Source organism: Heteronotia binoei, chromosome 13 (assembly GCF_032191835.1).
Source record: "Heteronotia binoei isolate CCM8104 ecotype False Entrance Well chromosome 13, APGP_CSIRO_Hbin_v1, whole genome shotgun sequence".
Taxonomy (NCBI): Eukaryota; Metazoa; Chordata; class Lepidosauria; order Squamata; family Gekkonidae; genus Heteronotia; species Heteronotia binoei.
Window position 1 is genome coordinate 2,385,093 of NC_083235.1, and position 21,382 is coordinate 2,406,474.

General features: G+C 49.7%; 1 protein-coding gene across 2 annotated transcripts in view; it reads right to left on the reverse strand.

Annotated features, from left to right (window-relative positions):
* Positions 1-21,382, reverse strand: part of VAV1 (vav guanine nucleotide exchange factor 1) — a 95,929-nt gene that overhangs the window by 47,510 nt on the left and 27,037 nt on the right. The window contains exons 3-9 of one of the 2 annotated variants that reach the window (XM_060252051.1): positions 19,338-19,396; positions 15,677-15,742; positions 13,090-13,198; positions 10,847-10,939; positions 9,782-9,850; positions 4,943-5,046; positions 3,520-3,619 (exon numbers count right to left, since the gene is read on the reverse strand). In XM_060252051.1, the coding sequence (XP_060108034.1) occupies positions 3,520-3,619; positions 4,943-5,046; positions 9,782-9,850; positions 10,847-10,939; positions 13,090-13,198; positions 15,677-15,742; positions 19,338-19,396 (600 nt within the window). Of the gene's footprint in view, positions 1-3,519; positions 3,620-4,942; positions 5,047-9,781; positions 9,851-10,846; positions 10,943-13,089; positions 13,199-15,676; positions 15,743-19,337; positions 19,397-21,382 lie in introns of both variants that reach the window. The other variant, XM_060252050.1, reaches the window with a different exon arrangement.

Genomic DNA, 21,382 nt, shown 5'->3' on the forward strand with positions numbered 1-21,382 from the left:
TCTGTGTCACATAAGAGAAGCCATGTTGGATCAGGCCAATGGCCCTTCCAGTCCAACACTCTGTGTCACAGAAGAACAGAAGAGAAGCCATGCTGGATCAGGCCAGTGGCCCCTCCAGTCCAACACTCTGTGTCACAGAAGAACATAAGAGAAGCCCTGTTGGATCAGGCCAGTGGCCCCTCCAGTCCATCACTCTGTGTCACATAAGAACATAAGAGAAGCCATGTTGGATCAGGCCAGTGGCCCCTCCAGTCCAACACTCTGTGTCACAGAAGAACATAAGAGAAGCCCTGTTGGATCAGGCCAGTGGCCCCTCCAGTCCAACACTCTGTGTCACATAAGAACAGAAGAGAAGCCATGCTGGATCAGGCCAATGGCCCCTCCAGTCCAACACTCTGTGTCACATAAGAACATAAGAGAAGTCATGATGGATAAGGCCAATGGCCCCTCCAGTCCAACACTCTGTGTCACATAAGAAAATAAGAGAAGCCCTGTTGGATCAGGCCAATGGCCCATCCAGTCCAACACTCTGTGTCACATAAGAAAATAAGAGAAGCCCTGTTGGATCAGGCCAGTGGCCCATCCAGTCCAACACTCTGTGTCACATAAGAACATAAGAGAAGTCATGATGGATCAGGCCAGTGGCCCATCCAGTCCAACACTCTGTGTCACATAAGAACATAAGAGAAGCCATGTTGGATCAGGCCAATGGCCCCTCCAGTCCAACACTCTGTGTCACATAAGAACATAAGAGAAGCCATGTTGGATCAGGCCAGTGGCCCATCCAGTCCAACACTCTGTGTCACATAAGAACATAAGAGAAGCCCTGTTGGATCAGGCCAATGGCCCCTCCAGTCCAACACTCTGTGTCACATAAGAACATAAGAGAAGCCCTGTTGGATCAGGCCAGTGGCCCATCCAGTCCAACACTCTGTGTCAAATAAGAACATAAGAGAAGTCATGATGGATCAGGCCAGTGGCCCATCCAGTCCAACACTCTGTGTCACATAAGAACATAAGAGAAGCCCTGTTGGATCAGGCCAATGGCCCATCCAGTCCAACACTCTGTGTCACATAAGAGAAGCCATGTTGGATCAGGCCAATGGCCCTTCCAGTCCAACACTCTGTGTCACATAAGAACATAAGAGAAAGCCTTGTTGGATCAGGCCAGTGGCCCATCCAGTCCAACACTCTGTGTCACATAAGAACATAAGAGAAGCCCTGTTGGATCAGGCCAATGGCCCATCCAGTCCAACACTCTGTGTCACATAAGAATATAAAAGAAGCCATGTTGGATCAGGCCAGTGGCCCATCCAGTCCAACACTCTGTGTCACACAGGGGCCAAAAAACCCCAGGCACCATCAGGAGGTCCATCAGTGGGGCCAGGACACTAGAAGCCCTCCCACTGTTGCCCCTCCCAAGCACTAAGAATACAGAGCATCACTGCCCCAGACAGAGAGTTCCAACAATATGCTGCGGCCAATAGCCGCTGATGGACCTCTGCTCCATACATTTCTCCAATCCCCACTTGAAGCTGGCTAAGCTTGCAGTTGCCACCACCTCCAAAAGAGTGAGATAGAACAATATTGGACTAGCCTGGTGCACCCAGGTCAGGACAGGGGTAAGCAGAGGTGGTCTGCCTTTGCCTGCCTCTCTGTAGCAACTCTGGACTTCCTTGGTGGTGTCTCATCCAAGTCTAACTGGGGCTGGTCCTGTTTAGCTTCTGAGACTGGATGAGAGCAGGGTCATACCTGGTTAGTCCTTGTTGGACTTTGCAATGTTCTAAGTTCCAGTCATTATAGGGTTAATACTGTTGACCTGCTTCTCTATCGTCTGCCTGACCTAGGAAGAGGAAGTTGGCTCCCTGCCGATGAAGAGTATGATATAGTAGGTTCTATAAATTGATGAGGCAAGATGGTAGTGAACATAGCTCTTTTATTGACTACAGCATGGGATAGCACTGCCTACGAAGACTGGTTAACTGGGCCCACCCATGTTCCCGCGCCAGCGTCTGATTGGTCCATTCAAACCAGCAGGGGGCCCATGATTGGAGCAGGGCAGCAGGGTTTTGGATCCTGCTGCCCATTGTTCCCAAGTCCCCAAGCTCTGGCCGTTTGGCTCCAATGAGCCAGGCAGGAACCCGCATTCAGTTCTCACTTGAGTCCGCATACATTACAAAGAGAAAGCCCAGGGAAAGGACGGTTTGTCTGTGCTATTGTTCAGTTTAGTCAGGTGACTTCTTTGTCTAGGTAGGCAGAGGTCAAGAAGAAAGAAGAAGACGACATTGGATTTATATCCCGCCCTCCACTCAGAGTGGCTCACCATCTCCTTTTCTCCCTCTCCCACAACAGTCACCCTGTAAAGTGGGTGGGACTGAGAGGGCTCTCACAGCAGCTGCCATTTTAAGGACAACCTCTGCGAGAGCTATGGCTGACCCAAGGCCATGCCAGCAGGTGCAAGTGGAGGAGTAGGGAATCAAACCCGGTTCTCCCAGATAAGGGAGCTGTGGCTGACCCAAGGCCATGCCAGCAGGTGCAAGTGGAGGAGTGGGGAACCAAACCCGGTTCTCCCAGATAAGAGAGCTCTGGCTGACCCAAGGCCATTCCAGCAGGTGCAAGTGGAGGAGTGGGGAATCAAACCCGGTTCTCCCATATAAGAGAGCTCTGGCTGACCCAAGGCCATTCCAGCAGGTGCAAGTGGAGGAGTGGGGAATCAAACCCGGTTCTCCCAGATAAGACAGCTCTGGCTGACCCAAGGCCATGCCAGCAGGTGCAAGTGGAGGAGTGGGGAATCAAACCTGGTTCTCCCAGATAAGAGAGCTCTGGCTGACCCAAGGCCATTCCAGCAGCTGCAAGTGGAGGAGTGGGGAACCAAACCCGGTTCTCCCAGATAAGAGAGCTCTGGCTGACCCAAGGCCATTCCAGCAGCTGCAAGTGGAGGAGTGGGGAACCAAACCTGGTTCTCCCAGATAAGAGTCCACACACTTAACTACTACATCAAAATGGCATGGTGTAGAACTACACCAATCCTCACTCTTAGCCATGTGTCTTTCATAGAGATAAGATGTAGCTCTTAGTGCTTTCTTGTTTTTCCATCCCAGTTCCCCATCTCTGTAGAAATATAAAGTTATGTTTTTGCTTTTGTACTAAAGAGCTCTCACTCTCATTTCGATCCAACGATCCATCGAACTGTTTGGGACATAAAAGTGAATGTCCAAGCAGAAACCTCTAACAGTACTCAAATGGGAGAGCCCCAGGCAAAGCCCAGGGCTGCTACGCAGCGGCAGGCAAGGCTGAAACCACCTCTGTGTGTCTCTTGCCCTCACCCGGATGGCCCAGGCCAGCCTGACCTCGTCAGATCTTGGATGCGAAGCAGGTTTGGCTCTGGCTGGATGGGAGACCCCCAAGAAACCCAGGACTATTACGCAGAGGCATGCAATGGCAGACCACCGCTCTTCCTCTCTTGCCTTGAAAACCCCATAGGATCGCAGGCCAAGGACAGAGTAGAGCATCCCTCACCTCCAGCTTCATGCGCACGTCTACGCTGGCGCTGGTCACCTGGTCGAGATGCTTTGTGGCTGCTTCCACCTGGCTGCAGTACCGGCCGTACAGCAGGAACCTACAGGTGTGGACAAGGAAGCTGGCGTAAGTGGAGTAAACAGATCCTTGGGATTGAACTGTGGCTCCTAAAGGACAATAACACTCCCGACAAGCATTGGGTGGGTCACAGGGGGATGACCGGACTCACACTCAGATCTATGTCGGGGAGCTCACCTTAAAAAGGACTCATTCCCTCCCGCCCCACTTTCACCAGCTGAAAGGACAGTGTGTGTGTGTGGGGGGGACATTTTGCCCCAGGCATAAGAAGCCAGAAAGAAGGGGCCAAAATCACTCCCACCGGTTGCCAGGCTCTCTAATTTGACAGCAGAGCTATTGAGACGGGCCTCTTTTCTTTCTATTGGCTGAGGCTCCTCCCCCTACTGATCCCCTGGAGAAGGAAGAAAGAGCCAGAGCTTCCTTTGCTCAGTTCCCTGGGAGTGTCCTTAAGACCAATGAGTGCTAATATTTTAAGCATGTTTTATTTCAAGTTTTTTAATATATATATATTTAATTGTGTTTGCCTGTGTCTTTATAATATTTATATCTCTGCTACCTAATCCTAAAGAGGAACACACATGGCCCGGCCCGACAAGGTCTCATTTATGTCAGATTCGGCCCTCATAACATATTTTGACATCCCTGCTCTAAAGTAGGGATTATATCCCACAGGCACTGGGGTGTGAGGGACGGAGGGTAGCGTCACTTCAGAAAGCCGTGCATGGGGTAGAGAGAGTGGACAGAGAAAACCTTTTCTCCCTTTCCCAAAATACTAGAACTTGAGGACATTCAGTTAAGCTGATGGGCAATGTACTTATAATGAACAAGGAAAGGAAAGGTCCCCTGTGCAAGCACCAGTCGTTTCCAACTCTGGGGTGACGTTGCTTTCACAATGTTTTCACAGCAGACTTTTTACTGGGTGGTTTGCCATTGCCTTCCTCGGTCCTCTACACTTTCCCCCCAGCAAGCTGGGGACTCATTTTACCAACCTTGGAAGGAGGGAAGGCTGAGTCAACCTCGAGCCGGCTACCTGAAAACCCAGCTTCCGCCGAGATCAAACTCAGGTCGTGAGCAGAGCTTAGGACTGGAGTACTGCAGCTTCAACACTCTGCGCCACGGGGCTCATGGACATAATGGACAAAGGAAATGCTTATATACACAACAGGTGACTAAAATCTGGAATTGGCCTTTAGAGGAGGTAGTGATGGCCAAAGGCACAGAGGGTTTTAAAAAGGGATTACACAAAATTATGGGGGAGGGGGATGCAGGACTGAGGGAACAGGCCCTGCTGCAAGGGACGGACGTTTAGTGCACTGAGAAGAAAGGATGCAGCACAGAGACTCACTTCTCTTTGTACTTGATGAACACCTGATAGAGGTTCTGGGAGTTGGTAAAAGACAAAGCGTTCTTCAGGTCCACCAGGAAGCATCGATGAATCTTCAGAAGTTCCTGGAAGGGACAGAGGAGGAAGTAAAAGGAATCAGGAAGCGGCACAAGAATCAGTGCCAGTGTGGTGTAGAGTTTAAAGCAGGGGTGGCCAGACCGTGGCTCTCTCACACATATTGTGTGGCTCTTGAAGCCCCCGCCACTCTGTCAGCCAGCTTGGAGAAGGCATTTCTCTCTTGAAATCACTTCTCCAAGCTAAGCCAATCAGCAGCTTGGTGAAATGCATTTAAAGTTAAAGTTGCTTTTTTTCTACCTCTCCCTCTCTCCCATCTTCCTTCCTTGCTTGCTGCCTTCCCCTTCCCAATATCTGACATTCACATGCTTCAGTTCTCAAACATCTGATGTTTATTGTATGTAGCTCTTACTTTAAGCAGGTTTGGCCACCCCTGGTTTAAAGTGTCAAAGTAGGAACTGGGAGACCCAGGTTCAAATCTCCCTTCTGCCTTGGAAGCTGATTGGACAGATAGGACCCTGGGACATGGCTTGGGACTGGGGCCTCGAGGTAAACATTAGACTCCCTCAGCTGCCTGACAAAATACTCTGCAAAAGGTAGCCCATTCTATGACATTAAAGATATCCTACAGGACAAAAAAGCTCAGTCATTTCTCTGTGAGAAAGACAAACTGGCCATCAGACCTGTCCAGGAGCAATGGTCAGCAAGGCCGGACATCTTTCAAGCTCACCTGCCACCTATCAACCTATGAAGCTGCTGCCTTCTACTGAATCAGACCCTCCTGGGTCCATCAAAGTCAGTCTTGTCTACTCAGACTGGCAGCGGCTTTCTCCAGGGTCTCCAGCTGAGGTTTTTCACGCCTACTTGCCTGGACCCTTTTGAGTTGGAGATGCCGGGGACTGAACCTGGGACCTTCTGCTTCCCAAGCAGATGCTCTACCACTAAGCCACAGCCCCATTCATGGCTCTCCAGAGTCTCAAGCTGAGGTTTTTCACGCCTACTTGCCTGGACCTTTTTGAGTTGGAGATGCCGGGGACTGAACCTGGAACCTTCTGCTTACCAAACAGATGCTCTCCCACTGAGCCACCGTCCCTCCCCTAACAGAACCTATGAAGCTGCCTTCTACTGAATCAGACCCTCCTGGGTCCATCGAAGTCAGTATTGTCTTCTCAGACTGGGAGCGACTCTCCAGGGTCCCAAGCTGAGGTTTTTCACGCCTACTTGCCTGGACCCTTTTTAGTTGGAGATGCCGGGGATTGAACCTGGGACTTTCTGCTGCCACTGAGCTACCGTCCCTCCCCAAATGGGAACATGTGCAGAAGAGCCTGTGACCCCCTCCATCCCACATTCAGGGTTGGGGGAGGGGAAGGATTTCAAGGAGGTGCAAATGCCATAAAGTCCCACCTTCCAAAGCGACCATTTCTCCAGGTGAGCTGACCTCTGTTCCCTGCGAATCAGTTAATCCGAGGAGATCAGTCATCACCTGGAGATTAGCAAAACCACCTAAGGGACCCCGGGGGTACAGAACTGTACAATAAACACCAACACTCTCGTTCACAAGTAACCATCTCTATTGAATGTGCTTCCAGTGTTACAGTTTCCACAACGTTCTTATTTTCCGTTGTGGGAATTGTAACACTGGAAGCAGATTCAATAGAGATGGTTACTTGCAAACACAGGTGTTGGTGTTTATTATATCACCTGGAGGTTGGCAACCCTATCTCCACTTCAGGGTGTACCTGGGGCTCTGGGGGGGGGGCTGTTTTTTGAGGGAGAGGCACCATATCTGCAGCATAGCATCCAGTGCCTCTCCTCAAAAAGCCCTCCAAGCTTAAAAAAGATTGGACCAGGGGGTCCAATTCTATGAGCCCCCCCAAAAGGTGCCCCTACCCTTCATTATTTCTAATGGAGGGAAGGCCTTTAAAAGGTGTGCGGTCCCTTTGGAGTTCAATTATGCTTGTCACAAGCTTGCTGCTGGCTCCACCCAAAGTCTCTTGACTCCACCCCCAAAGTTCCCAGATATTTCTTGAATTGGACTTGGAGTTATGGTTAGGGTTGCAAAGTTTAATTCAAGAAATATCTGGGGACTTTGGGGGTGGAGCCAGGAGACATTGGGGGTGGAGCCAGGAGCAAGGTTGCAACTAGCATAATTGAACTCCAAAGAGAGTTCTGACCATCACATTTAAAGGGACTGCACACCTTTTAAATGCCTTCCTTCCATAGGAAATAATGGATAGGGGCACCTTTTGGGGCTCATAGAATTGGACCCCCTGGTCCAATCTTTTTGAAACTTGGGGGGTATTTTGGGGAGAGGCACTGGATACTATGCTGAAAAATTGGTGCCTCTACCTCAAAAAACACCCCCCCCCCAAAGCCCAGATACCTGCGAATCAATTCTCCATTATTTTCTATGGGAATAAGTCTCCATAGGGAATAATGGAGTTCCCAGCAGACATTTCCCTCCCCTCCCCCCGTTTTCTGATGACCCTGAAGCGGGGGGAGGGCCTCCAAACCGGGAGATCCCCTGCCCCCACCTGGGGATTGGCAACCTTAGTTATGGTTATGGACTTGGAGTTATGGTTATGTCTTGCAAATGAATAATCTTGAATGTACCACTGAGGAGAGACGGGCCATCTCTCTCTCTCTCTCTCTCTCTCACACACACACACAAAGCGGAGGGAGGAAGGAAGTCTGTGTTGCAAGCAAAGCCAAACAGGAGGGAGATTGGTACAGTTACAGAATCACATCCTGGTCTATTCGATGTAGACAGTAAGTACAGTTGTCAGCGTCTGGGTGTGTGTGTGTGTGTGTGTGTGTGTCTGTTGGAACTCTGAATGCAAAGGCAGCTCTGACTCTCGAAAGCTCATTGCTCTCTCTCTCCACCCCCATCCCAGTCCTGTTGGTCTCTCTAAGGTGTTCCTGGGCTTGAATCAAGCTGTTCTACTCGAGACCAACATGGGCGTGCTCAGAAAACAGGGTACAATTTATCAGTCAATCAGCAAGCAGGTTATAACATACAATGACATCAGGAGATCAGGGAGTGGATCATGGGATACAATAACATAAGAGAAGCCCTGTTGGATCAGGCCAGAGGCCACTCAGTCCAACACTGTGTCACACAGTGGCCAAAAAACCCAGTTGCCATCAGGAGGTCCATCAGTGGGGCCAGGACACTAGAAGCCCTCCCACTGTTGCCCTCCCAGGCACCAAGAATACAGAGCATTCCTGCCCCAGACATAAGAACACAAGAGAAGCCCTGTTGGATCAGGTCAATGGCTGATCCAGTCCAACACTCCCTGTCACACAGTGGCCAAAATCCAGGGGGCATCAGGAGGTCCACCAGTGGGGCCAGAACACTAGAAGCCCTCCCACTGAGGCCCCCAAGCACCAAGAATACAGAGCATCACTGCCCCAGACATAAGAACAAAAGAGAAGCCATATTGAATCAGGCCAATGGCCCACCCAGTCCAACACTCTCTGTCGCACAGTGGCCAAAATCCAGGGGCCATCAGGAGGTTCACTAGCAGGGCCAGAACCTGAATTGAACAACAATGCAGAGGGCTGGGATTGTTAATTTTTATGGGATTGTTAATTTAGCTCCAAACAATTCAGAGGGAAGAATCGTTTGGAGCTAGTTTTCTGTGGCTCTGTTTGGGTAACCATCAGAGCATGGAGAAGAGTATCCCTCCCAACTGAAGGGAGAGGGGTAGGTGCGTGTGAAGAAACAGCCATTGGAGTTGGAATGGCAGACGGAAAAGCAGATGGGCTTGGCTTGGGAGGAAGCCTGTTCCACTAAGGAACCGGTCTAAACTCACAAATCCCTCCCCCTAAATTCACAGGATCCTCATTGCTGTCAGGTGGCCGTCTAGCCTCTGTTGAAAAACCTCCAAGGAAGAAGAAGAAGATGATGATGATATTGGATTTATATCCCGCCCTCCACTCCGAAGAGTCTCAGAGCGGCTCACAATCTCCTTTACCTTCCTCCCCCACAACAGACACCCTGTGAGGTGGGTGGGGCTGAGAGGGCTCTCACAACAGCTGCCCTTTCAAGGACAGAGTCTCAGAGTGGCCTACAATCTCCTTTCCCTTCCTCCCCCACAACAGACACCCTGTGAGGTAGATGAAGATATTGGATTTATATCCCACCCTCCACTCTGAAGAGTCTCAGAGCGGCTCACAATCTCCTTACCCTTCCTCCCCCACAACAGACACCCTGTGAGGTGGGTGGGGCTGAGAGGGCTCTCAAAACAGCTGCCCTTTCAAGCGCAGAGTCTCAGAGCGGCTCACAATCTCCTTTCCCTTCTTCCCCCACAACAGACACCCTGTGAGGTGGGTGGGGCTGAGAGGGCTCTCAAAACAGCTGCCCTTTCAAGCGCAGAGTCTCAGAGCGGCTCACAATCTCCTTTCGCTTCTTCCCCCACAACAGACACCCTGTGAGGTGGGTGGGGCTGGAGAGGGCTCTCCCAGCAGCTGCCCTTTCAAGGACAACTTCTGCCAGAGCTATGGCTGACCCAAGGCCATTCCAGCAGGTGCAAGAAGAGCCCACCACCTCCCAAGGAGGAAGCCTGTTCCACTGAGGAACTGCTCAACGGTCAGGAAGTTCTTCCTAAGGTTGAGCCAGAAACTCTTCTGATTTAACTTCAACCCATAGGTTCTGGTCCTCCCTTCTGGGGCCTCAGAAAACAATTCCATCCCATCCTCTCTAGGACAGCCCTTCAAGTGCTTGAAGATGGTGATCTTATCACCTCTCAGCCGCCTCCTCTCCAGGCTAAACATGCTTCTTACCTCGAGATTGATGAAAACATTCTCCATGTCGTGAGGTCTCAGGAACTGGTGCAGCGGTTTCATGAAATGCTGGGAAGAATGAGAAGGATCCAGAAATGAGCACAATTCAGGGGGCAGGCGGGGAATTCCCCCCCCCCAGCAACAGCTGGGAACCCTCCCCCAAGTGACCAGGAGGGCCCCAGAAAGGCCTGAGTGGGTTGTCTCTGGCTTCTCGCCCCCCCCCCCATCACCTTCCCAAAGGCAGCTATGTGAAGCCTAGTGGAGGGACACCCAAAAGCCACTCTGAAGCTAGATGAAAAGGAGGGAACCATGGGGCATCATTGGAGTTGCCAGCTCTGTCCTGGCAAATCCTTGGAGATTTGAGGGCAGAGCTTAGGGCAGGGGTGGCCAAACTTGCTTAATATAAGAGCCACGTAGAATAAATGTCAGATGTTTGAGAGCCACAAGATGTGAATGTCAGATGTTTGAGAGAAGGAAGGAAGGGAAGGAGGAAAGAAGGGAGGGAGAGATGGAGGAAGGAATGAAGGGAGGGAGGGAGGGAAGGAAGGAAGGAGGGAGGAAACAGATGGGGAGGGAGGAGAGAGAGGTGGAAAGAAAGCAACTTTAACTTTACATGCATTCCCCCAGCTACCAGCTAGCTTGACTTGGAGAAGAGATTTAAAGAGAGAAATGTCTTCTCCAAGCCAGCCAACAGGGTGTTGGGGGCTACAAGAGCCACACAATATGTGCAAAAGATCCACATGTGGCTTCTAAGCCCCTGCCCTAGTGATCAAACTAGAGAGTGCAATGTTTGGGGCAGGGCTTTTTTTGAGCAGCGACACAGTTCCGGCTGGCTTTGTGTCAGAGGGTGTGGCCTGCTTTGCAAATGAGTTCCTGCTGGGCTTTTTCTACAAAGAAAGCCCTGCTTTGGGGTGGGAAGGGATCTCAGCAGGGGACGAATACCAGAGAGTCCACCCCACAAAACACCCATTTTCCCTGGGGGAGCCAATGCCTGTTGTCTGTAGGTCAGCTGTGGCTCCAGGAGATCTCCAGGCCCCACCTTGAGGTTGGCAGCTCTAGTAGTACCTGGTAAATAGATTCGAGGGTGCTGGTGTATTTCTCCTCTGTCTGCTGGATCTCCTGTAGGCAGCATTTCCTCTTATCCAGTTCAGTCATCTTCTGCTGAGGAACACACCGCACAGAGGAGATGAGGGGTTTTGAAACGAGCACCGTGGCCCAGTTAACAAAGTGTGGGGCTAGACCCACAGAGGCCCCAATCCAAAGGCACACTCAACCATTAACTCAGTGGGTCACTTTAAGTGCAGCTGGTATCAGAGGTTGGCACAGTTGGACAACTGTTGGGATCGAAGAGCCACATCTATGCTGACCAGGCCTCATTTTGAACCTTTAAATTTTATCGTGCTCTTTCTTTCTTAACCTCCTCCCCCAAAATCCTTGCTTCTGGGCTCCGTTGTTCCAATCCCCTGTGAGAATTTTGCTGAACTCTTAACATTTGACAAACTTTCTCATATTTCCCCCCACAAATAAATGGAACATGGACCAAAACCTATCAAGCAGACAGATGGAAATCTTCCTCATGCCACTGTGGCCATGTAGGAGAAAGTCATTTAAAAAGTCTGACGGGAGTCAGGTTTTACGACGACGATTCTAATTCAAGAAGCATGTTAAGGTCGATGCTGAGCTGACATAATCTAGTCCACCTTCTGGGACTCGTGGGCATTCAATGAAATTGCTGAACAGTCAGGTTAGAACGGATAAAAGGAAGTCCTTCTTCACCCAAAGGGTGATTAACATGTGGAATTCATTGCCACAGGAGGTGGAGGCGGCTACAAGCATAGGCAGCTTCAAAAGGGGGTTAGAAAAAATATGGAGCAGAGGTCCATCAGTGGCTATTAGCCACAGCATATTATTGGAACTGTCTGGGCCAGTGATGCTCTGTATTCTTGGTGCTTGCGGGGGGCAAAGTGGAAGGGCTTCTAGCCCTACTTGGGAACCTCCTTTTTTTGGCCACTGTGTGACACAGAGTGTTGGACTGGATGGGCCATTGGTCTGATCCAACATGGCTTCTCTTATGTTCTTATGTGACACAGAGTGTTGGACTGGATGGGCCATTGGCCTGATCCAACATGGCTTCTCTTATGTTCTTATGTGACACAGAGTGTTGGACTGGATGGGCCATTGGCCTGATCCAACATGGCTTCTCTTATGTTCTTATGTGACACAGAGTGTTGGACTGGATGGGCCATTGGTCTGATCCAACATGGCTTCTCTTATGTTCTTATGTGACACAGAGTGTTGGACTGGATGGGCCATTGGCCTGATCCAACATGGCTTCTCTTATGTTCTTATGTGACACAGAGTGTTGGACTGGAGGGGCCATTGGCCTGATCCAACAGGGCTTCTCTTATGTTCTTATGTGACACAGAGTGTTGGACTGGATGGGCCATTGGCCTGATCCAACAGGGCTTCTCTTATGTTCTTCTGTGACACAGAGTGTTGGACTGCATGGGCCACTGGCCTGATCCAACATGACTTCTCTTATGTTCTTCTGTGACACAGAGTGTTGGACTGGATGGGCAACTGGCCTGATCCAACATGGCTTCTCTTATGTTCTTCTGTGACACAGAGTGTTGGACTGGATGGGCCACTGGCCTGATCCAACAGGGCTTCTCTTATGTTCTTCTGTGAAACAGAGTGTTGGACTGGAGGGGCCATTGGCCTGATCCAACATGGTTTCTCTTATGTTCTTATGTGACACAGAGTGTTGGACTGGATGGGCCACTGGCCTGATCCAACAGGGCTTCTCTTATGTTCTTCTGTGAAACAGAGTGTTGGACTGGAGGGGCCATTGGCCTGATCCAACATGGCTTCTCTTATGTTCTTATGTGACACAGAGTGTTGGACTGGATGGGCCATTGGCCTGATCCAACATGGCTTCTCTTATGTTCTTCTGTGACACAGAGTGTTGGACTGGATAGGCCACTGGCCTGATCCAACATGGCTTCTGTTCTGTTCTTCTGTGAAACAGAGTGTTGGACTGGAGGGGCCATTGGCCTGATCCAACAGGGCTTCTCTTATGTTCTTATGTTCCTGGCTCCACCCCCAAAATGTCCTCCCTCCACCCCCAAAGTCCCTAGATACTTCTTGAGTTGGGCCTGGCAACCATGGCTACCCTCCGAAACTATTTTCAGGAGAAATGTGCCTTGATGGGCAGGGATTTCTGTTGCCAGTGGATGCAGCAAGGCCAGATGATTCCGTGTCCCAGGAGACGGCTGAAGAGAGTCCCGCCTCCCCCCGGGGCTACTCACCGGCATGGCGCAGGGCTCCGACCTCATCAGGTGCTCATAGATCTCGTCTCCTTCCGCCTCCTCATTCTCCACACAGTCGTAGAGATCGTCATCCTCGTCCATGGTGTCGCTGGCGGGAAGGAGAGAAAGGCTTAGCCAGGGGGGCATGGGGAATCCCACCTTTCTCAGCTGAGGGGGGTCAGCCCCGCTTAGCACTGGGATGGGAGACCACCCAGGAAGTCCAGGGTTGCTACGCAGAGACAGGCGATGGCCAACCACTTCCATCCAGCTCTTACCTTGAGCTGGGTGGCCCAGGCCAGCCCAATCTCATCCAGTCTTAGAAGCTAAGCAGAGCTAGCCCTGGTTTGTCCTTGACCACCAAGGAAGTCCAAGGTTGCTGTGCAGAGGCAGGCAAGGGCAGGCCACCTCTGAATGCTTCTTTCTGTGACCTTGGTGGCCCCGGCTAGCCTGATCTCATCAGATCGCAGAAGCTAAGTGAGGGTCAGCCCTGGTTAGCATTTGGATGGGAGACCACCAAGGAAGGCCAGGCTTCCTATGCAGAGGCAGGCAAGGGCAAACCCCCTCTGCATGTCTCTTGCCTTGAAAATCCTGTGGGGTCAGCTATGACTGGACAGCTCTTTCTGCCACCATTATATTCCTAGGGAAGCCCTCAATGACTGGATGTTAGCTGGGCCAGCTTTAGATGGCAACATTCCTCACAAGCTTTGAGCCTCTCTCTCACACTCTCTGTCTGTCTGTCTCTCTCTCACTCTCTCTCTGTCTCTCTCTCTTGGTCTCTCTCTCTGTCTCTCTCTCACTCTCTCTCTGTCTCTCTCTCTTTGTCTCTCTCTCTGTCTCTCTCTCACTCTCTCTCTGCCTATCTCTCTCTCTCTCTCCCTCTTTGTCTCTCTGTCTGTCTCTCTCTCACTCTCTCTCTGTCTCTGTCTCTCTCTCTCTCTTTGTCTCTCTCTCACTCTCTCTCTGTCTGTCTCTCTCTCACTCTCTCTCTGGCTGTCTCTCCCTCTTTGTCTCTCTGTCTGTCTGTCTCTCCCTCTTTGTCTCTCTGTCTCTCTGTCTGTCTCTCTCTCTCTCTCACTCTCTCTCTGTTTGTCTCTCTCTGTCTCTCTCTCACTCTCTCTCTGTCTCTCTCTCTTTGTCTCTCTCTCTCTCTGTCTCTCTCTCACTCTCTCTCTGCCTATCTCTCTCTCTCCCTCTTTGTCTCTCTCTCTGTCTGTCTCTCTCTCACTCTCTCTCTGTCTCTCTCTCTCTCTTTGTCTCTCTCTCACTCTCTCTCTGTCTGTCTCTCTCTCACTCTCTCTCTGGCTGTCTCTCCCTCTTTGTCTCTCTGTCTGTCTGTCTCTCCCTCTTTGTCTCTCTGTCTGTCTCTCTCTCTCTCTCTCTCTCTCACTCTCTCTCTGTTTGTCTCTCTCTGTCTCTCTCTCACTTTCTCTCTGTCTCTCTCTCTTTGTCTGTCTGTCTCTCACTCTCTCTCTCTGCCTGTCTCTCTCTCTCTCTCTCTCTCTTTCTCACTCTCTCCTATATCAGATAAGATGGCAACACATTGCAGGCCGTGTCCAGGCTGGCAGCTTGGGACACACGGGAGACATCCCAAATCAGGCTGGCACAAAATGGAGTGGCGGAATCCCGTCAACACACTCCCCTGCAAAGTGTCTGTATCCTGCACAGGACATGCGTCGGCATGGTCAGACGGCTGCCACACACCATCCCTGTAGCTTGGTTTGGGCTTCTTTGTTCCCCATTCATTTACTAGTTATATGCATGTGTGCCCATGCGCCTATGCGCTTAGAAGCAATGCATTTTTAAAAAAAAACCGGAAGCACCTTGGGGTGGCCTGGCAGGTCAAACCCCCATTGCACCTTCCGTGCGTGCTCCAGCATTCAGATGCCCAGGGAGGTGGAAGCTGTGCAGCACAAAAATTTGCTACCATTTTGGAAGTGGTAACTTTTTGAACTGTGGGAGAGCTGCGTGGCGCAGAGTGGTAAAGCTGCAGTACTGCAGTCAGAGCTTTCTGCTCACGACCTGAGTTCGATCCCAGTGGAAGCTGGGTTTTCAGGTAGCCGGCTCGAGGTTGGCTCAGCCTTCCATCCTTCCGAGGTCGGTCAAATGATTCCCCAGCTTGCAGGGGGGGAAGCGTAGATGACCGAGGAAGGCAATGGCAAACCACCCCATAAAAAGTCTGCCATGAAAACGTTGTGAAAGCAACCTCACCCCAGAGTTGGAAACGACTGGTGCTGGCACAGGGGACGACCTTTACCTTTAGAGACGCATAAGGATAGGAAGAGTACAGGAGCGGGACGGGAGGGAGATATGCACGGTTGGATTTGATTTTTTAAAATCTGTTTTGGAGCCATCCCTGTATTGGCTTAAAGTGTCGCTCTGGACCCAGCCCCAATTTTCCTCCTCTGTTTTATTTCTGGGGAAGTTCTTGTGTTTTCAACCACAGGGTGAGCAACAGAAACCCCTGGGGATGATGGGAAAAACTTCACCCACTGGATTGCTACTGCTCCAAATCTCTTTGAGGCACCAGAAGGACCGTGGCAGCCAAACAAGCCGGTCCCTTACTCAAACAAGCCAGTCCCTTACTCACTCAATCTGGTCTGATAAGCCGCTGTATATCTCCTCATCTGCGATGCTTTCCTCAGTAGGGAATGGCCTGTAAAGGAAGACAGATAAGTGAGACTGGGCAATAAGGGGACAGCCCTCGCAGGAGAAAGGAAATAATAACTGTCAGAATAAGGCCGCTGGCTGCTGTGAGCTGCTATTGATAGCCAGCAGCCATTTCTAGTGGAATAAAGGTGATTTCTTCAAAAAATCTCTCAGCTCCCCTGCAGTAGGGTTGCCAAGTCTCCCACATTCTCTGGTGGGGGACTTTCGCATGCGTGTGAAGCAATGACGTCACCTGGAAGTGATGTCATCGCGCCGGCGATGGTGCTCACTGCAACTCTTGGAGTTTCCAGGGAAACTCTATGGTTTTCCCCAGACGCTCTAGCCATTTGGGAGGGCAAAACTCTGTGGTACCAATTGTTATGCAGCTGCACCTACTAGTCAATGGACAAGGGAGGTGGGGAGGAGGATGGGGAACCCTCAGAAAGGTTCAGGAGCTCTGCTCCTGTGAGCTCCTGCTGAATCTGAGGCCTGCTCCCTTTAAGCTGTGGAGTCTTGTGAGCAAAAATCCTACTTGGTGAGCTGCTGGCATTAAAGTTGGGAGCTGCTGCATCAATCAGTTTGTCCCCGGGGCCATCTTTCCTGAGCTAAAACAAAAATGTGTGAGCTGGAGGCTAAAGAATTGTGAGCTAGCTCACACTTACTCAGCTTAGAGGCAACACTGATTCAAGGTCACCTCCCCCCCAGCACTTCCGCCTAACAGGTCAAAGGTTAGGAAGGTTGACTGTCCCCCCCCAGGGCCTCTGCAAATGTATCTGGAAAGGATGTCTCAGTTTCTTGCAGTGACCAGGTGAGGATTGTCGTCTCTTTGCAGCAATAAAGCAGGTCCACCTGCTCTTAAAATACAACTCACAGGGGCCAGCAGAAAATTTGGCGACCCTAAATGCAAAGGCCTGGGATGGTGGCTGAAGAAACAGCTTTCAAACCATGTCCCAAGCCCTTCCCGAGCGAGGGCCTGTCAGGACAGCTGCAGGGTTCCACTCTCCACATTCTCACTCCAGCTGGGAGTGAAATTTGAACCAGGGCACCTCATTGCTCTAACTAATCTTGTTCCAGGTTGTCTTGTTGTACATACAGGAGCAATAGATTTATTGTAGCATACTCTTAGTTTAGTTTAGTTTATTTGATTTATACCCCGCTCGCCCTGCCAAAGCAAGTTCAGGGTAGCTCACAAACATAACAAAATAACAATAAAAACAGTTAAATTAAACCTTAAAATAAACCATTTAAAACAGTTTAAACAATTTAGTGCTAATTCTGTATGATTTAGGATGGCATTCGGTGTTCTTGGACATCCAATTGGATCTAATATCTTTCGTGGGTCCTTCTGAAAAAATGGGCCACTAAAATGTATGCCAAAAGTCTTTGCAGTGTCACAGATAGCAATGAAGATCCTGTGAATTCAGAGGGAGGGGGTTGTGAGTTTCCTGCATTGTGCTGGGGGTTGGACTAGATGACCCTAGAGGTCCCTTCCAACGCTAGGATTCTATGATTCCTGACCATTAGAGCAGTTCCTCAGTGGAATAGGCTTCCTCAGGAAATGGTGGGCTCTCCTTCCTTGGAAGTTTTCAAACAGAGGCTGGATGGCCATCTGACAGCAATGAGGATCCTGTGAATTCAGGGGGAAGGGTTTGTGAGTTTCCTGCACTGTCCAGGGGGTTGGACTAGATGACCCTGGAGGTCCCTTCCAACTCTAGGATTCTATGATTCCTGACCATTAGAGTAGTTCCTCAGTGGAACAGGCTTCCTCCATGGGAGGTGGTGGGCTCTCTTTCCTTGGAGGTTTTTCAACAGAGGCTAGATGGCCACCTGACACCAATGAAGATCCTGTGAATTTAGGGGGAAGTGTTATGAGGATGAATGGTAGTAGGTTTAGGGTGGACAAAATAAAATAACTACCTTACACAGGTCAGGGCCCTGCAAGAGCTCGTACAGTTCTGCAGGGCCTGTAAGACGACACTCTTCCACCAGGCATTTGCAAGTTAGATCATTGGCTACTGTAAACAGGCTTCCTCAGGAGGTGGTGGGCTCTCCTTCCTTGGAGGTTTTTAAACAGAGGCTGGATGGCCATCTGACAGCGATGAAGATCCTGTGAATTTAGGGGGAGGGATTTGTGAGTTTAGAGCGGTTCCTCAGTGGAACAGGCTTCCTCCTCGGGAGGTGGTGGGCTCTCCTTCCTTGGAGGTTTTTCAACAGAGGCTGGATGGCCATCTGACAGCAATGAAGATCCTGTGAATTTAGGGGGAGGTGTTTGTGAGTTTAGAGGGGTTCCTCAGTGGAACAGGCTTCCTCCTTGGGAGGTGGTGGGCTCTCCTCCCTTGGAGGTTTTTCAACAGAGGCTAGATGGCCATCTGACAGCAATAAGGATCCTGTGAATTTAGGGGGAGGTGTTTGTGAGTTTCCTGCATTGTGCAGGGGGTTGGACTAGATGACCCTGAGGATCCTTCCAACTCTAGGATTCTATGATTCTCCTTCTTTGGAGGTTTTTCAGCAGAGGCTAGAGGGTCATCTGACAGCAATGAGGTTCCTGTGAATTTGGGGTAGGTATTCGTGGGTTTCCTGAATTGTGCATGGGGTTGGACTAGATGACCTTGGAGGATCATCCTTGTGTCCATAATCTCTGGGCATCAAAGACCCATCTTGGGTTTAACTTAGACTTCCTTGGATAGTATTGAGCAGCTGTGTTTATTGCTAAATGGGTTTCACTCATTCAGCATCTACTTTCCATCTAGTAATGGAAACACAATAGCAAAGTCCTCCCCATACCCAGTATATTTCTCCATTTCACCTTGGGTAACAGGACTTACGTTAGAGATGTCACTTCAGTCACCCAAATTTATTGTATTTGGAGTTGTTATAAAATATTTTTTTTTGCATCAGAGCTTTTTGCATATATAAGATTTAGTGATCTGTGATTTTCTGTTTGGTCCTGTTGTTGCTTTGTAATGTTACGTGTATTTGCCTCATGGAGCTTCAAAACTGTGTATAATCTTCTTGTAGAACCAAATGTACCATGATGCTTTGGAGAAGGGGCGGTGGGGGAGAATACACTTAAGGGAGGGATAGTGGCTAAGGGAGGGATAGTGGCTCAGTGGTAGAGCATCTGCTTGGTAAGCAGAAGGTCCCAGGTTCAATCCCCGGCATCTCCAACTCAAAAGGGTCCAGGCAAATAGGTGTGAAAAACCTCAGCTTGAGACCCTGGAGAGCCGCTGCCAGTCTGAGAAGACAATACTGACTTTGATGGACTGAGGGTCTGATTCAGTATAAGGCAGCTTCATATGTTCATATGATCCTTCCAACTCTATGATTGTATGATTCCATGACTCTAAGACTTTGGGTTGTCAGCTCTGGGTTGGGAAATACCAGGAGATTTTGGGCGTGGAGCCCGGGGAGGGTGGCATTTGGCAAGGGGAGAGACTTTGGCAGAGTATAATCCGCACAGTCCATCCTCCAAAACAGCCATTTTCTCCACGGGAGCTGATCACTGTAGCTCGGAGACCAGTTGTAATTCTGGGAGATCTCCAGGCAGCACCTGGAGGTTGGTAACCCTACTCATGCCACTGGTGAAAAGCATCAACACTTACATGAAGCCCTTGCTTTGGGCCTCTTGGGTCCAGGAGAGGACGGATAGAGCATCGATCACCTGCAGGAAGAAAGGGAGAGAAGGGTATGCCGCCATGTGGGTGCAAAATCTTGGCAAGTGAAAAAAGTCACACAGCAATTGGAGCTGGCGAATCAGCCCAAGGCACCGTGTAGAACGGCTTCGTGAGCAGCTATGATATTGAAAGGTATATCCTCCAATGATAATCCAGATATTTTTTTATAATCATCTAAATTTATTTTCTGCATAACTCTTGATCAACAAGACAAAATGTGCAGAAAAATAGTGCAGTGCAATAGTGAAAAATAGTGCAGTGCAATAGTAAAAAATAGTGCAGTGCAATAGTGAAAAATAGTGCAGTGCAATAGTGAAAAATAGTGCAGTGCAATAGTGAAAAATAGTGCGGTACAATAGTGAAAAATAGTGCAGTGCAATAGTGAAAAATAGTGCAGTGCAATAGTGAAAAATAGTGCAGTACAATAGTGAAAAATAGTGCAGTACAATATCGCTAAGGTTAACTGCTTGTGGAATTATTCCAACATAACACAGCACCAGCAAAAAGAAGATATTGGATTTATATCCCGCCCTCCACTCCAAATCTCAGAGTCTCAGAGCGGCTCACAATCTCCTTTCCCTTCCTTCCCACTCAACAGACACCCTGTGAGGTGAGTGGGGCTGAGAGAGCTCTCTCAGAAGCTGACCTTTTAAGGACAACTCCCATGAGAGCTATGGCTGACCCAAGGCCATTCCAGCAGCTGCAAGTGGAGGAGGGGGGGAATCAAACCCGGTTCTCCCAGATAAGAGAGCTATGGCTGACCCAAGGCCATTCTAGCAGGTGCAAGCGGAGGAGTGGGGAATCAAACCCGGTTCTCCCAGATAAGAGTCCGTGCACTTAACCACTACACCAAACCGGCACCACCAACAGAGCACCCCTGCCCCAGACAGAGAGTTCAGACAATACGCTGTGGCTAATAGCCATTGATGGACCTCTGCTCCAGATGTTGATCCAATCCCCTCTTGAAGCCATCCCTTAGTTGCTGATGCGGAACTGAGCAGTGTTTAGATCTTGTTAGTCCCAAAATAGAACAGCCACACAAAAATAAAATTCGTGAAATAATCAAGTCCAGTCAGGAGGGAATTAAAAGGATTTCTATATTTGGGCTATCTTTCCCCCTCCCCTCCCCACTACTGACAAATATAACATCTGCAGCTTGGTACTAAACAGGAAAAAATACACTTTCAGCAAAGAAGGCTATCAAATAACAGGAAGGATGACATTAATTATTCAAAAGAGCAGGTTGAAGAACGCCCTGCCTGTCTTTTTATATCACTATACACTATAAAAGCTCTATTAATTTTTTAGAGCATAGACAGCAAGGTAAAATTCATCAACGGTCATCAGGACAAGGTTAAGCATAAAGCTTCCACTTCGCCTCTGGCTCCAACCCAACAAGACTATGGGGCATGCCCCAATGGGAGAAGGACTAGAGAGTGCAGCACCTAGGGTGGCCAACTTCCAGGTGAGAACTGGAGCGCTGGAATTATAACTGATATCTGGACAACAGTGGTCCACTCCTTTGGCTGTGTGAGAGGGCAGACTCTATAGCAGGGGTGGCTAAACTTGTAGAATGTAGAATATCAGATTTTTGAGAGCCACAATATGTGAACGTCAAATGTTTGAGAGCTGCAAGACATGAACATTAAATGTTGGAAGGAAGGAAGAAGAAGAAGATATTGGATTTATATCCCGCCCTCCACTCCGAAGAGTCTCAGAGCGGCTCACAATCTCCTTTCCCTTCCTCCCCCCACAACAGACAACCTGTGAGGTAGATGAAGATACTGGATTTATATTCGGCCCTCCACTCCGAAGAGTCTCAGAGCGGCTCACAATCTCCTTTCCCTTCCTCCCCCACAACAGACACTCTGTGAGGTAGGTGAAGATATTGGATTTATATCCCGCCCTCCACTCCGAAGAGTCTCAGAGCGGCTCACAATCTCCGTTCCCTTCCTCCCCCACAACAGACACCC